Genomic DNA, 18,064 nt, shown 5'->3' on the forward strand with positions numbered 1-18,064 from the left:
AGAATGTACTGTTCTGTACTACTTTTTTTTTACATTAGAATTAACAGAGAAATTATTCAGCTATCAAATTTAATGTAACATCGTTGCTTTTACATATGTAATTTAAAGGAAATGTGGTTATTCACTTTTGCTCCATCCAATACCTACATCAATATCATTTTTTCCCCATCCAAAATGCATAGCTTCTTCCTTAGCTTCTTTCATAAACAACTGGCTTTTCTCTCCCCTCATACTGCTTCTTCTAATAGAGGCACTGAAAATAGAAATTATTCATATATCAATTCATTACAAATGGTACAAGTATACACATTACAAGTACCTCTGTTCCAGTACTGAAATGATGGCATCCATAATGAAAATAAGTGTTCATTTGCCATTGATAACAATTTTAACATATGAAGATATGTCCTTGATTTCCAAAAAGCTAAAAAAATCAAGCAATGAAAGTGCATGTATTAACTTGTATGAAACATTGTATTTAAACACTCGAACATAAGACAAGTAAATCATGTAATGTACTGCCACTTCTGTAGTATGTACAGACTGAGGTATTAATAGTACAATTAAAATTAAATCTATCCATTAAGTTGATGCATGTAGTGAATGATTGGAACATATGGTAGGTCTACTTTTAATCAGATTGGTGTATTTAAAGTTTTTGTAGTTGTCTCCCTTTATTAAAAATCTACAGTTGAAGTTGAAAGCGATTTTTGGTCAATTTTTTGTTTTTTTGACAAATTGTAATTCATACAAAGTCAAAATATAAATTATAACTTGTACATTTTTTGACAGAATTTTAAAATAAATATTTTGTCTCAAAACTTTTGGAAAATAAATATTTTGATCTTGAAGATGGGAGAAAAAACTTTAATTTACTCTGATCTGAACATCATATAGATATGAAAATGAATTATTCAATTTGATGCATGTCAATAATGTTAAAATAGTGAAAATATGTATTTAGATCCGAAGAAATCTTCCAAGCCACACAACCTTCCCCCTCAATACTGTATGGTCATCACCTAAATAACATTCTGTACGAGTTACTATGTTGAAGAGCATTTTTATCCCCTTTTCCCCTACACAACACATTAAAATACAGAAATAATTTTTTTAGAGAAACTGGTAAATTAAGTCTATGGGGAAAAAATCTCATTGGAAGTTTTTTATGGTACATGTTCCCTGATACTGATTTTTTGTAATATTAAACATAAAAAAGTTTCATTGTCAAATTAAGAGTTAGTACTGAATCTAACAAGATACTGACAAAGTGAGCTAGATTTATGGAAGGCTAAAGTATTCAGGATGCTCCTGAAAAGTCTACAGCTGTAATGGTTAAATTTTAAAATAGTTCATTACAACACAGAAAGCAATATCCCAAGTCTGAACAAAAAAAAATAAAAAAAATATTACTACAGTTTACACCAAAACAAAAAATAAAGTTCAAAACTGATGTTGATTTAAGTACAGTTCTGCCTAAGAATCAAGCAAAATGAGTATAAGGTTTAGCACAAGAAGAATATAATTGCAGAGATTATATTGCATTACCAAAGTATTTTACCTCATTACCTCCAGAAATGACCAACAAATTGATTGTAAATTTTTTTGATATTGATAGGTCAAATTTAGCTGAAAAAAAAAAATGTTAAAAAAATTTTCCATATATAAACAGTCAAAAAAATCTGAGTCACTGATGCTTCAGGATAAATTTAAGGTGGTAGACCTGGGGTAAGGGACATAACTCTTGAAATCAGGGATATATTTGTATTATATTCAATTTCACCAAACCCTAACAAGCTTTCATTTGAAACAGAATGAAATAAATCCAAATTACTCTGATGCTTAAACGAGATTGATGTAAAATGCTGAATACAAACGTTTCAATGATTTTCAGAGTTATATCCCTTACCTTATGCCTACCTCCTTAAATGGCTTTTCAATTGTGTTCTAGATGTACCGAATATCTTTGAGGCAAAAGACCAAATTAAGAAGAATGATATGTCACCCATTGCCTGATTCTAACAAACAAAAAAAATCCAAAAAAAAGACTGATTTTGACAAAAGAATTGAAAGGAACCATTGGTGATGTTTCAGTAAAATTATGCCTTGTTATACATGACAACCTTTTCCCCAGTATGATAACAATAAAATAAACAATGTCATGAAGTTAATGATATTGTCAGGTACTTATGAATACACCCATGACAACAACAAAAATGAATGGATACCTATGTGAATAATCTGATGAGTGCCTGAAAACAAAACAATCATGTGATAATGTAGAAAACAATAAACATAAAATAGAACATAAATAAAACAAAATAACTATCTTTAATACAGTTAATTCAAAAGTAATTTCATGCATTTTAGTTTTACTATTGTGAATTCAGTATTTTAAAGTTACATGTAGATTTTAATTTTTGCAATATCTTCAATACCCCACTTCACACTTGCAGATATTCAAAACTGATAGATTTAATTAATGAAGTGGTAGGCTGGGTATTTTATTCACAATAATAAGAATACTACATAGATAATTAGATACAAAAACTTCCAATTGACAGTAGATACTCCACAGTGAATATTGCCATAAAGTACATTTCTATGAATCCCTCCAGTATTCATGACAGTGATAAACCTGTACTAAAGGAACCTTTACCAGTAATCCCTACTTCATCATGCAACAATGCAGTAGGCTGTTATACATATCATACATTAATCCTTGTATTTTAAATTTTCAGAATCAAAACATGGACAAAGCTATATACAAAATGCAATACAAACAGTTTTTGCCTCCAGAAATGACACAACTAAATTCATCTCAAAGTAGCACAGAAACACACACCAAAAAAAAATACCAGACACTGAAAGATATATTCATTGAGAAAAGTCCACACTTTAAAGCTGTGGTATAAAAATAATTGACCTATTATAACTTAAGTTGAACATTAATTGTTCTGCTTCCTTAAAAGACCTCACATTGAAAAAACAAAATTTTGCTACTGTGGGTATATGGACTTAAAGCCGCATTAGCTGTCAAATTTGTTCAGTTTTTATTCCACTGAATTTTGCTGATTCAATGAAATAAGTTTGTAGTAATGCAATTGAAGTAATAAATGTTGATAATACCTACGGAATACTTTGAAAACAATGTTTTTTAATCAGAGAAGATCGATAGCTCTGATCTAATTATTTTTCGCCATTACTTCTGAAGATTGCCAACAAGACATTCACGTGGGTTAAAAATATGTTAACCTTGGTAAAAAAACAATAATGGATACACAGGTAAGCATGTGTCTTGTTTTCATTTCATTTCATCTATTTCTTGATTAGTTTTCAAATAGATAATGACCATATTTGTGCCACATTATATCACAATGCGTAAATTTCAAAAGATCCTTGCATTATATTCGATTTTTTTTTTACGGCTCGAGCCTGCCCTTCTTCCTTGCCGTTGAATAACCACTTTCGCTTTGCAAACAGATTTGTTATTGAAGAAGCGACCCTTATAGCACATGCACAGATTAAGGTCACCAGCAGTCACATGCATACGAATTTATCTAGGTCGATTTTTTTTGTCTTGCAATACAATAAATATATAGACACCTATTTTGTGTATTTAAATGCATTTTATTTGTGGATATCAAATGAAATTATCCAGGAAAAGTACAATTTAGTAGATATAATTCAAAGTTAAGGCAAATTTCAACAGAAACAAAAATTAACGAAAATGACAGCTAATGCACTTTAAGTCAATGTTTAAAACCATAGGAAAGAGACTTTAACAACAATTTATAAGCAGAAATTTACATCTTTATGAAATTTGCATCCTGGAAACAAGTTTCATCCACAAAAACAGCATTAATTTCCATATTTTTATCAGAGTATCTGAAAACAATTATGCATTTGATTATCATTTTTGTAGCAAAATATGCAAGAAATTAGCCTCTTAGAGACTGAAATAACAACTGACGGAATTTTTTTTTAAAGAATAAAAAATCCATGATAAGTATCAGTCCATATAAAATTCAGACACTATCCATATTAAAATGATTTATGGTGAAGAAAAACCCACTGAACAAACAATTCTTTTATGTAACAGTTGTCCTTCTCATATTGAGATCTGTATTTTTGAGAAAATCATACATTTATCTCACACTTAAATCAACCAAATGAACAAGAATAACAATGATAACTATTGCAAAGTGCTAATTTCATGAACAATCTATATCAATTTTATCTCAAAAGTAGAACACACAAATCAAACAGTAGGACTGATTTTATGGTCTGTAACCGATTCTTAGTAAGAAATAAAAGTTAATTCAGTTTGTCTTTGACTTGCATGAATCACCTCCTGTCTGATTTTTATAAACACTGCTACTTAAATGAATACATAAATGCATAGGGAAAACCAGCCTTATATATCCTAGTTATCTGACAACAACAAATACTTCCAAGTCAAACAAATCACAACTAATACCATCTTTGTGCAAATTGGTTGCATTTAAAGAATGCCAATACCAAATACAGTTAAAGAATATTGTAATCTCATTGATGATAAAAACTAACAATGCAGCTAAGAAAATAACTGCCATAGCAAAATGTGACTCCCAAATATTAAAAATAGAAGGTTTCAAACTTATCAAAATACTTCCTTCATAGATCAAAGGAAATGAACATGCATTGTGTTCTTATAAATTAACATGCAATAGTGATTTAGTACTTCAAATACAGTTACAGTAGAAGGAAATAAAACATTTTATACAGAAACTTGTCATCAAAACATTCCATACATGTATTTAAATAACAGAAGATGACACATTTGTTCCTCTTGTTCAAATGTCAAAAAGTTATTACCAAGTCAGCAGTGAATGACCAATAAGGACTCACATAAACAGAGTAATTATAGATCAATTCAATTCTTAAAAATGGTCATTTTCAACAATTTGTAAGACAGCATGCAAATGAGAGTTTGTTATATCTTCCAACATCACCACAAAAAGTACTGCAATGTTTTAAATTTCCATAAACAACCATTAAAGCAAGAGAACTATTGGATGTCCATGTTACATGTTACTATAAATAACTCAAGGAATTTCCATTTTAGTCTGCATGCTCCTAATCGCCATGAAATTATGCACAACCTCTTTATTTTCAGCCAAGAAATTATTGATCAAAGCACCAACCCAATCACTTCATCCAGCTAAACATATATTCAAGGAAACATTCAAACTTTTTCAAGTAAACAAATCTTAGAAGCACTTCCAAACATGTAGTTTTAAAACAAAAACATTATTACAAGTATTCAGAACTGTTACACAATAAAAAGATCACTATTCAACTTGAGAATTATATGCCAATTTAAAAGTAAATAACTTTATCAATCATAGAAAAAAGAAAAATTATAAAATAGGTTGGATCTATTGAAGGCTGAAATTCTTAAATCTCCCTAAACACCATTGACCCCTGTGCATAACTCCATGACATAGAACTCTACTGTTAGCCAACTTTACATGAAGGTTATATGATCACCTGTGATGAAGGACATGAGGGCGGAGATCATTCAATGAGCTATTGGAACTATACATCGTACTGGAACTACCGATGCTGAAAAAATTATATCATAAATATATACAGAAGCCTTTTGTTAGTGACTTGGTATCTATGTGCTACATTGTATGTTAGTTCATCTGTCAATTTTTCTTCCCATTTTTATTCAGAGAAATATGAGTTTTAATCTAAATGCCAACTTTCATTTAAAATACCAGTAAAGTAGCCAACTAATTGGTAGTATACATTGTAATAAAATACAGACCTTAGCTTTTATTCAGTGAAGACACATTTATATCAGTTAGAATCCTATTGATTGGGTTTTGAAACTATTTTTTCTTGTGGAATAAACATGAGATGTGAATTTCAGCTATCTAAAGGATATTTAATAAGAACCTATGTTAACCACTCAGACACAACCTTATCCCAAAAAACAAACAAATCAACACAATGTAATGTAAAATGATAGAAAGATAATCATTAGTGAATAACCCATTTTTTCTACTTAAAACACTTACTAGTTCTTTCACCTACTAAACAAGATGGTCAGATACACTGATTTCAACAATTACTTATGAAGATTTCTGTCAAATTGTTAATTAAAAAGCATTATCAATTAGCAGCAGTGCTACATATTATCTACACAAGATTCTGAAAATAAAGAGAAGTGTGACAAACTCTGATGAAATCAAAGGAGACATTGTTAATGTAAGCCTCATACTTACTTAGAAGACCCACTCCTAAAAATGGATGGTGCAAGGTTAACTTTCTACAGTAAAATACTACAAAATCCAGTAGTAAGAATGAAGGTCAAGGTTAAGATAAATGTATTGTAGATGAGTAGTTAAAAATACCCTGAACCAATTAGATTTGTCCAAACCAACCCAGTCATACTTGAAGAAAATAAATTTGTAAAAAAATAAAGGTATTAAGCTTCAGTATCAAGAAATTAAATTTTTAAATTTATAAAAATAAGACATCTAATGGGACATTAAATGTGCTCTGCCATGTTGTTTATTCATATACATGTAAAACACTACATGTAAAACTCAAAAAGTGTTTTTGGACTTAGCTGAAAATTGATCTTAACCTGTATTTTATAATACTAAACAACCAAGCAGATTTTAAAAACAATTGGTCTGCTCTAAATTTATTATATGGAAACCACACGGGGAAACAGACAGACAGACATACATGCAACTTCAAATTTTCATAGTGAATCCTATAATACCTTGCCACTACGTGTGGCAGGGTATAAAAAATATCATGTATAACAGAAAACAATTTTAGTGTTGAGAGGTAACTAAACAACTTATTCCCTAACAATGAAACAACAAACATTTTTTAAATGTTCTAGCATTTCCTTGGGCCTTTCATTACTAAACTTGATTGAGGGAATTACCTTGACCATCAGAGATTTTATTATTAATAGAATAATTTACTAGATGCATGCTTCTGTTCACTTTAGTCCCTTATCATTAGTTTACAGCTTCTGTCTTCTAAATTCATGCTAAATCTTAAATAAAAATAAAATCTCGGTAAGATATTCAATATGCTCTGCTGACTGTACAAGGGCTTTAAGCAGATCAGAAAGCAGCATGCACAACTCAATGTTATTCTATAGGCAAAATAGATCTACAAAAATAAAGCTTCTATATCACTACAAAACTAAGGACCATAAAGTTTATACAGAAAATTAAATGTTGTTCCTCATTTTGTAGTGAGACAATTTTACACATCAAATTAAGTGATGGCTGACACATTCAACAAAGAAACAACACTTCTACATGTGTCGGACAAAAAAACGTTAATAAACATAAATTAGACAATTACAAATTAACACAAAGTTAAGCCTTAGGTTTAATATTAACCTATGTTGTTGCGAAACATCAACATTTGAGATATTAAACTTACGATCGAGAGGTATGATGTTTTGCCCGTCTTGTGCTAGAGGAGTGGTGTACCCTTTTGTTTTCAAGCTCATCTTTCAAATCTAAAATTTTTTGTTTCATCTCTGGGTCTTCACATAAATCTGTAATGACATCATTTGAATTCATGCACTTGAGCTGTCCAAATAATTTTTGTATCAGTTATATCACTATACAAATAATTAATTCAATAATATCATGCATTTGAGTATCAACACTCCTTCAGTATACTAGCATCGATTTAAAGTTTTGTTGTGTTACAATTACAATAATTCAACTGGGGATTACAGCTATTTGATTTATAATACAAAAAATTGATGTTTTTAAATTATCCTTGCTGAAAGATGGGTTAACAGTTTTCGAAAAATGTACTGTAATGATATAACCCTTGTTAGTTGACATTACCTTAAACTGATTAAAAATAATATTCTTTAGGTTCATCTTAAGGGTTTGCTATTGCTAATTTATTATTTCAAATATGTTATATGATGCATGAAGAGAAATAGATGAATCTAACTAAAAGTTCTCTAAGAGACATTAATATTATACCAAATGGAGTTTCTCCATTCCTAGTTTTGGCATCTATATCAGCTCCATTCTTCACTAGTAGCTCTAAAACATCTTGCTGCAGATAGAAATTGAGAAATTTCATTTATTCAGACTACAAAATATTCTTTTTCAGAAAGTATTTCCTTTCTCAGGGTCAATATTTATCAATGCAATAAAACTACAACTTAACTATTATTCTTTTTCATTTTTTAATTAAACCAAGTAATTGATGTACAAAATGTACATGTAGCCACAAAAAATACCTACAGGATCCTTACTGATTCTGTCTGTAACAGTTAATGTCTGTCACATACAGAAGTTCTAAAGTATGAACACAGGCAAGACCAATTTCCCCAAGTGATAGTAATATAATGCCACAAAAAGGTTGTGTGATAAATGCCATTCACACCTGCTGAGCCTTTCAATGTAAGCAACACCACATATGGAGATTGAGATGAAGTACCAGAGAGATTAATGATGCTGACATAATATTGGCAGAAAAATTTATCAACCCTACAATTCATTACTTTAACACTCTAACATATTATGAAACAATGCTGTAATATTAGATTCACAAGTTAATAAGTTATAGCTAGGTATATATGGTTTCAACCATCATTGTCAGTTAATTATGAATGAAGGATTTAATTATATTAAAACATTGCAATAGATCGTTTTACAGAAATGTCATTATGAAGATATTACACATTTTTTATATCATATATTGATTTTGTTCAAAATATTGCCCTCCCTTTTTTTAGAATCAATGAATAAGGATCTTAATTGCAATTTTTTAACAAAAGTACAAATCCATACAAGTCATTTCTGAATAATCAATTTTACCATTTCCAAGACAGGGAATATATAGCACCATGGGGACTTTGACCCAAGAATTGAAAAAAAAATATATCCAAACATATTAATTCATACAAACTATCTACTTCAATAACAGAAATGCCCTGATTCTGAATTGAAAGGGTCATCAGTAATAGCTTCCCAATATAAATAAATTGCTAACAATTTAACAAGTGACTAGACTTGCCGACAATTTAATTATAGGATGGAAAAACTAAATGTCTGGATCCCAATAAACAAACCGACCCTGTTTAATGAAAGTTGACAATGAACCACAATCAATCATTTGTTTTACTGTGTTGTTAAATGATCAGTTCCTGCCACAGTCACAGTATATGATAAAATATATTTAGTTTTCATTGAAGAATTGAATTATAGCAGTATTTAATGGCAGCTAAATACAAGTAGAAAGTTGATATTAAGAGACCTACAAATCTGAGACTTCCTAATTATGTGCCTAGTTACTATAAAAGTTGTAATATAAAAACTGATTCTCGTACTAATGACTTGCCAGACCGTCAGATAAAATATTCGGATCTCTTTACTGTATGGTGAAAAGACACTGCTACAAATAATCCTAAAGTAATATTAACAAGCTTTAGATTTACTATGAAGTAAATGGTTCCTTATAGTTTCCTTTATATGTCTTAGTCTGTAACAAGTATAACAGTTATGAGCAGGGGAGAGAGTTTGTCTACCCTTGATTAAGTTATAATAATCTATTGAATTGTCTTAATAGTAACTTAACAATTGAAGATTAACACTTCTATTATTCCATAGGTATTGAATCTACGTATGTTTGAAAATTAAAATCTCCTTCAATGTCCATTTGACTAAATAAGGCAGTCCATCAGGTAATGGTTGGTTATCAAAGGAAGACCAACTCTTTTCTAAAGTTAACTCCTTTACATGCTGTAAAAGCTAGACACACCATAAGGCAGTCATCAATTACAGTCCTAAATATCAACAAACAAATTAAGTCAAGTTGTTGCTACGAGACAGTGATAACATTTAGAATATACTACAATCCTAGAATACAAACCTGGCACCAAAAAGCTGCTGCATGAATGGGCTGCCATGAATCACCATCTCGTTTATCAACTGACACATGATGGTCCAATAAGAACTCAGCTACCTGCATGTAGCCATTAGCAGCTGCAATGTGAAGCTGGAAATAAAAGAAGAGATTGCACTGTTAAAATTCCAACCTATATTAACAAAATACTGCATGTACACAAAGCATAACTATGTCTCTTCATATCTGGCACCAGGTATTTTCTTATAAATAACTGTTTTACCATTTTGTTTTAATCGTGTATTTTATTTTAGTTCCAAGCTGTCCATGTCACTGAGAATTGAACTTCATAATTTGCGTATTGCATCTTTTAAACAGGAACGTTTTCTCAGACAAGAGTAATGTTTTCAATTCATCCTATTACAATGTCTGCATTGAAGTAAAGATTAAAAATATGGTTAATATATGTTTAGTGAATATACTGTGTCCTTGAAGACAAGTCTCAGCATAATAATTCTAAAAAATTCATTACAGTGGTTTATATGAAAATTATTAAGAAACTGTTACTTCTTGGCTACATCTTAATGTTTTGATTGTTCTGGTTACCATGGTAACTTACAAGTGTAGCACCATCAGACCCTCTTTCATCCATTGGAGCACCAGTCTTAGCCAACCGAGAGATATCATTTAACATATTCCTCTCTGGAATCAATCGTTTCTCATCTATTTCTTCCTGAGTAATGCCTAAAAAGTTAATTGATAAGTGAAGTGTAGTTGATAAAAAATACTGAAAAATACTACCTCTACTTTTTCACTTTCAGTTTACTTTTAAGTTACAGGGTATGGTGGCTGACATTTTTCATCCCAGTGGGGTTGTTGTCTCTTTGACATATTAACCATATCCATTCTCGTTATATATCAATTAGAAGTATGCATCTAAAAAAATTCACCATTTCACAGTTGATAATGGAATTTGGAGATGTCAATCTGCAACATACACCATATCTTAACATAAGTCGGCCTCCATTGTCTACTTTTATTGGAACTAAAGAGGCAGCTGAGACAGGCCAAGGGTAGTCTTCACTGGATAATTTTACTTGTATAATGATTATACACGACTCATAATAATAATAATAATAAACAGCTGGGCTAAAAACACAAGGTATGCTAATCCTACATTTTTGTGCTTGTTTTTTAAGTCCTGTATAGCCCTAACATTAAAAAAAAAAGGAAAACAATGAAAAGTCAATGGAAACTTCCTTAAATTAAGGTATACATTCTACCAATACATGTTTAACTTAAGGCAATATGATACCCCTAACTAAATTGTGATACCCCACACAATTGTTTAGCCAAAACACCCCAAGTAGGACCACCTTGGAAGCATCTTTGTGTTTATGGAACACAGATTATCCCCCTTTTTATACACATATATAAAAGATTTGTGAATTGACAATGAGGCAACACAATTAAATTTTCATGGAGCTGCTGAGTAGATTTTATATCAATCCTCCATAAACATATGAAGAATATATGCATATGATAATATTTTTTAAAGTCTTATACTCATGCTGAATTGGATCAAATTCTGACACATCATGTAATTTACTGCAAGTACTTACAAATGAAGTTGGAATTTGTATAAAAAAGAATTTAATGGAGCTTCTCACTATAGATTATACACATTCCCAAAAATTCGTTTTAATTGGTGAAAGAGTTAAGAGTTAATGTGCCATTAAAGAACCTTAGTTAGCATGCTCACATACCCCACGTGCCCACATGTTGGACTCTCAAATAAAAAGTATTTGAAAAAAAGTTTAAGGGGCCTTATTTCATAGAAAATCTCAACGAAACATAAACTTGATCTGTAAGTCAACATGATTAGAATCACATACTAAAAATGAGCTCAATACCTGAATAATGTTATTTTTATGAAATTTGCTAAGTCAAAGGCCTGTTATTTCAGTAAACAGCAGAGCAGAACAAAACTTGATTTGTTACTCGATATGGTAGTACAACAAAAACAATGTACCAAGAATCTGTTTGCATTTCAAAAAAATGGAAAAAAGTAAATTTTATGAAATTTGTTAAGTCCAAGACCCGTTATTTTGGTAAAAATTGGTGGAGCAGAATGAAACATAAACTTGATCTGTAACTTATCATGGTAGACTCACATACCACAAATCAGCTCAGCATTTGAGGGCGTTAAAAAAAAAGTCTAGAAAACTGTTATTTTTGTAAATTTGCTACACTGTTAGTCCAGGGCTCATTATTTCACTAAAAATCAGCGAAGAAGAATTAAAATAAACTTGATCTGTAACTCATCATGGTAAACTCACATACCAAAAAACAACTCAATATCTGCAAGCGCTCAGAAAAATAGTCCAGAAAACTAATGATGGACTAAGGTTAAAAACACTATACCTGCCGCAATTTGGATGTGTGGGGTATAAAATCTGAAAAACGACTCTAATTTTATGAACATATTTCCATAAATTTATAACAAAAAATTAAAGTGAGCTTCCCACAAATGTATATATTGTACATGTTCCCAAACGTTTTGTTATACATGTAATTGGTGAAACAGTTTTCAAGCTATTGTGTAAAACTGGGGCAAAAAAAAATCCAATAACTCTAAAATGAAAAAAAAACTGAAAAGGGCTTCTCACTATAGCTATATATATTTTAGCATAGTTTTAATTTAATTGGCAGCAGCAGCTGTGAGTTGTTGTGTGTAAACTGGAAAACACTCCCTTTTATGATTATACATTGTATTTCCATAACTCAAAAATGAAAAATTGAAATTAAAAATAAAATTGAAGGAAGCATTCCATAATTGATTTATACTTAAAGTTTTGAAACAATTTGTGTGAAAACTTGAAAACACCATCCTCTTTTATGAATAAATTTCTTTAACTAGAAAATCAAAAAATCAAAAAGATTCCCACAGCTGATATATACACTCCACCAAAGTTTCAATTAAATTGGTGCAAGTGTTTTTGTGTCATTGTGTAAAATATGGAAAGACAGACAAATGGATGGTGAAGGATAAAACAAAATGCCCCCCCCCCCCAACTTTAAGTTGTGGGGCATAAAAAAATCCCTTAAAGGATCAATAACAGACAGCACTGCAGACAGGTAAAAAAACCTCCTATACTATCTCCAGTAAAAAAACTTGTGGTTATGAACCAATAGTCCTTCATTAACCTACTGTACATAAAATAGATGTTATGCCTCTGGTGACACTTCCTATGTTTATATATTGGATATTATATGAATTCTTGTTTGATTTATTGATAAAATTCATTACGATTCTGACTATTAATTATTGGATAAAGCCTACAATATTTATGGAGATTATATCAGAATCATTGTTCTACTTTCCTGTTAGTGGATCAATATATAAAATACAATTTTTTAGCTAAATACAGAATTGCTGATCAGAAGAATATGGTTTATTTACATTTGATGTAATCTGTATAAATCTATAACAGTTGAAAGTCAACTAACACCTTAAGGAATCAACAGATTAATTCATGTTCTAAATAGTTGAGACTACTACATTTGTACATCTCTGGAAAAAAACTATTGAACACCATTCAAACGACAAATGGATTCATTTTATTTTGCAACATCTTATCAAACATGTCGTTAATCCCTCCTTTTACTGAAGAACTGCAGACTTCACAAAATATCACCAAGATAACATTTTTTTCACCATTTTTCAAGGTGGAGGGTCTACTGACCTGGCCAAATTACTGTGTTTGTAAGGGTTTTCATTTTAGGTATCATAACTTCATAAACAGTTACTGCATATTCTTCTAGTATATCATGCATCTTCTGTCATCCTGTCCTTCATTTTGTTTCTTACTGAGGGGACTGTAAGTTTCATCTGTCTATTTGTCTGTCCACCTGTCCAACACTTAATCTGGTGATGATGATTTGATACGGGTTACACTTTATAACCATGGCTGTACTGAGGTAACTTACCTTATATCTGTCCCTGTATTAGATGATGGGTAGTGACCTTAGTACTTACAGGGCAGCCATTGGTATATTCAACAACAGAAGATTTGTCAAATCTGGGCCACTAAAACCGTCAAAATCCACCTTCTTTGAATTGTTGTGTATTAATCTAAAATGTACATTTCTCGTCGTCAATCTGTCCATCCTGCAGTCAGTTAATCCTAATATTGACATTGTTTTTCTGCTTTTTGTACTCCATTTTATTTTGATCATCGGTAACATAGAGATGAACCCTGGTCCAGGATCATCTACTAGGTCATCGGTCACCGACAACTCACTATCGATATGTAACATCAATATCCGAAGTATCAGAAACAAACTTAATTTCTTAAACTTGTTTTGTGAAGATTTTGATATTATTGCCATCACAGAAACACACTTAGATCCAAACATTAAGGACGAAGAAATCCATTTAGAATCATTTTCTAAATCCATTCATCGAAAAGATAGAAATGCGTTCGGTGGCGGTATCTTGATATTAACCAAGGAAAATATCCATGTAAAACGAATGAATATGTTGGAAAATGATGTTGATGAAACTATCTGGGTCGAAATTATTGCAAAGGGTCAAAAATTTCTATTATGTAATGTTTATCGTCCACCAGGTACAGATTCGGAATTTTACACGCGCTTGAACCACTCGATAGGTACAAGTTACCTATACAGTCACGGTTTAGTGATCTGTGGAGATTTGAATACGGATTTACTTGTCAGAGAAAATAATAGACTTCTCGACACAATGAATCTGTTTAATCTCGCTAATGTGATCAAGAAAGCAACAAGAGTAACTGACCAACGTAGATCTTTATTAGACCCTATACTTATTAGTGATACATTGTCGTACAGCTTTTCTGATGTTTTTGATGTTCCGAGATCAATATCGGACCACGATGCAGCTGTAGTATACCTACTGTGCCCATATAAAGAATCCGTAGCCTTTAAAAGACATATTTGGTTGTATGATAAAACGAATAAAGAAAAGTTTTCAGCTGATTTACAGGCTCTGGATTGGAATGCCCTCCTTCCCGACGGTACAGATGTAGATCAAATGACTGATATATTTACAGAAACATTTCTGGCCGTCGCGGGGAGGTCCATTCCAACTAGGGAAGTTACCATCAGACGAAATGACAAATCGTGGTTTAATAACGAATTAAGGGAAATAAGAAAACGTGACCGTTTACGGAAAAGGGCATTAAAATCAAAAACCGACGATGACATTCTTAAGTACAAGAGGCAGAGAAATAGAGTTAATAATCTTAAAAAATCAGCAAAAGAAAAATTCGAAAGTAATTTGGACAATTTCATTTTAGAAAATGTTAACAACCCCAAAGCGTACTGGAAAATAATGAAAATGTTGATTAAGTCAAACAAAGGTTCCAACTCTATACCCCCACTTCAGAATATTATAAACGATCAGGATTTAAATGATATAGCATATGCAGATGACGAGAAGTGTGCATTACTAAATAAATATTTCTGTTCAATCACTAAATTGGATGAAGAAAATCATCAAGTCCCGGAATTTCAAAACCGAACAAATCATAAATTATCGGACGTACATATAGAAGAGTCTGAAATTATTGATATTATTAAGGTTCTAAAACCAAATAAAGCATCTGGACCCGATGTTATCAGTCATAAAATGCTTCAGCTGTGTCCTGATAAAATCGCTCTCCCATTGCAGAAAATTTTTAATAAATCTATTCAGCAATGCAAATTTCCTACTAGTTGGAAATTGGCAAATGTGACTGCTCTCTTCAAGAAGGGTGATACATCTTTACCATCCAATTATAGACCCATATCATTAATAAGTTGTGTTGGAAAAGTAATGGAAAGAATAATTTTCAAATATGTGTACAACCATCTTCACAGCAACAATCTCATCTACAAATATCAATCTGGTTTTCTTCCAAAACATTCGACTGTCCACCAACTACTTGAAATTTATAGTAACATCCTAAATTCACTTGAGAAAAAAGAAATTAACTGTTTTGTTTTTTGCGATTTTTCCAAAGCTTTTGATAAAGTCTGGCATAAAGGTCTTATGTGTAAGCTAGATTCGTATGGTATATCAGGAAATCTTGTTAACTGGTTTAAAAATTATTTATTAGATAGACGTCAAAAGGTGATTCTAAACACATCATCCTCTAACAGCTGCTCTCTGTCGGCTGGAGTTCCTCAGGGCTCGGTCCTCGGTCCTCTCCTTTTTATAATATACATAAACGATATTGCAGGGAATTTGACATCTCTGTGCAGACTGTATGCAGATGACACTTCTTTCAGTTACTCTGACTCTGATAGAGAGCAGATATTTTCTGTTATCAGTCATGATTTGGTGGAACTGGACAAATGGTCAAACAAATGGCTTATGTCATTTAATCCGGACAAAACTGAGATTATGGTATTTTCAAACATCGAAAAGCCTGATTTTAATTTCTCCTTAAACGGTACAAGCGTTCCAATCACAGATTGTCACAAACATCTTGGTGTTACATTTAGTAGCAATGCTAAATGGAACGATCACATTGAAAACGTTGTAACTAGTGTTAAAAAACACTTGAATATCTTGCGAAAGCTAAAATACCAACTTAACCGTAATACATTAGAGAAATTATACTTAGTTTACATTAGACCCATACTAGAATATGCTCCTGAAGTCTGGGATAATTGTGGGGTTTGTCTTTCGTCTAAATTAGAAAGACTTCAATTGGAAGCTGCTAGAATAGTGACAGGTTTACCTATCTTCACCAACTCAGAAAAACTCTACGGAGAAACTGGTTGGGAAAAATTAGAAGTGAGACGTAATAGGAGAAAGTTAAACATGATGTATAATATCGAACATAAAAATGCACCTGCATACCTATGCGATCTAATTCCACCTAAAATCCAGTCACTTACAAATTACCCACTTAGAAATGGAAATGACATTATGCAGCCTTTTTGTAGACTATCTGTGACAAGCGAGTCGTTTTTTCCTTCTACAATTAAAGAATGGAATAAACTCGATATCTGCACGAGAGAACTAGATTCAATTTCTAAGTTCAAGCCCGCTTTTAAAAGCAATACAAATATCTTGCAAGTTCCAAAGCATTTTTCTTTTGGTCCACGGAAACTAAATATTATTCTGACCCAGTTAAGACATTCTGTATCTTCCTTAAAGCATGACTTGCACAGAATGAATATAGTGGATGCACCTTTTTGTAGATGCGGAAGAATGGAAGATGTTAATCACTTCTTTTTTCATTGTCCGTTATATGATGAAATAAGAGCACGCCTTTTAAACCACATTAACTGGATTCCTGATACTTTGACAATAGATGTTGAACTTCTTACACGTGGTAGTTTGGAATTAACATATGATCAAAACATAAGTTTATTGAAGCACGTTCTAGCCTTTATCAAAGATTCTGAGAGATTTTCTGTTGTCTAATAACTTGTAAGATATTACTTTGTGTACCCACTCTCCTACCACCATCATCACCATCATCATCACCACTACTTTTCTGTCAATTTTTTTTTTTTTCTATTTCTTTCTCTTTATTTTCTATCTTTAAATTTAACTGATTATTATAAGTATACACAGTTGATGCATGCTCAATGTCATTTTGTTATTGTATATTATATTGTATTTAGGAGAGAACCTCGTAAGTGTGATTCACTTTTGTTCAATCCCTTTTGTTTATATGCAAATAAAATATGTTTAAACTAAAACTTAATCTTAAACTAAATGCTTTGACTTAAGTCTTTCAGTATGCAAATGTACATTGTATTCTGGTGATTAACAGATCAAGATTCATTTAGGTTCCGCTCTGATGATTTTTATGAAACTATAGGTTTTGTACTTAAAAAAGCCAAAAATAACATGACTAGAATTTTGTTTCTTACCAACTTTGGCCATTTCTGTTTCAATGTAATCTAAAGTAACTTCATCTTCACAGATATCATAAGGCATATTCCCATCAGCATTCACTGCCAAAAGCTCTGCTCCTCTGTAAATGAAAGAAAAATATCGATTATTTCTTGTTTGTTCTTACAAATTGCTTTCTCTAAACACTGGAAGGCCATCTATATAAGTTAACTGAAAAATGCCTATCTATTTGAGAACCGACAGGCATGCAACTAGACTTTCTACCCTAAT

The 18,064-nt window shown here is 31.4% G+C and overlaps 1 protein-coding gene across 12 annotated transcripts in view; it reads right to left on the reverse strand.

Annotated features, from left to right (window-relative positions):
* The window catches only part of LOC148616166 (protein phosphatase 1 regulatory subunit 16A-like), a 53,005-nt gene that overhangs the window by 5,270 nt on the left and 29,671 nt on the right, over window positions 1-18,064 (reverse strand). For 7 of the 12 annotated variants that reach the window (XM_088582906.1, XM_088582907.1, XM_088582909.1 and 4 more), the window contains 8 exons: window positions 17,812-17,915; window positions 10,517-10,641; window positions 9,925-10,050; window positions 8,028-8,103; window positions 7,465-7,582; window positions 6,276-6,290; window positions 5,533-5,607; window positions 148-253 (listed from right to left, as the gene is read on the reverse strand). In XM_088582906.1, the coding sequence (XP_088439032.1) occupies window positions 148-253; window positions 5,533-5,607; window positions 6,276-6,290; window positions 7,465-7,582; window positions 8,028-8,103; window positions 9,925-10,050; window positions 10,517-10,641; window positions 17,812-17,915 (745 nt within the window). The remainder of the gene's footprint in view (window positions 1-147; window positions 254-5,532; window positions 5,608-6,275; window positions 6,291-7,464; window positions 7,583-8,027; window positions 8,104-9,924; window positions 10,051-10,516; window positions 10,642-17,811; window positions 17,916-18,064) is intronic. The other 5 variants (XM_088582916.1, XM_088582917.1, XM_088582918.1 and 2 more) reach the window with 3 other exon arrangements.

This window comes from Perna viridis, chromosome 5, assembly GCF_037379345.1.
Source record: "Perna viridis isolate PV_CMFRI_1.1 ecotype Kerala chromosome 5, ASM3737934v1, whole genome shotgun sequence".
NCBI lineage: Eukaryota > Metazoa > Mollusca > Bivalvia > Mytilida > Mytilidae > Perna > Perna viridis.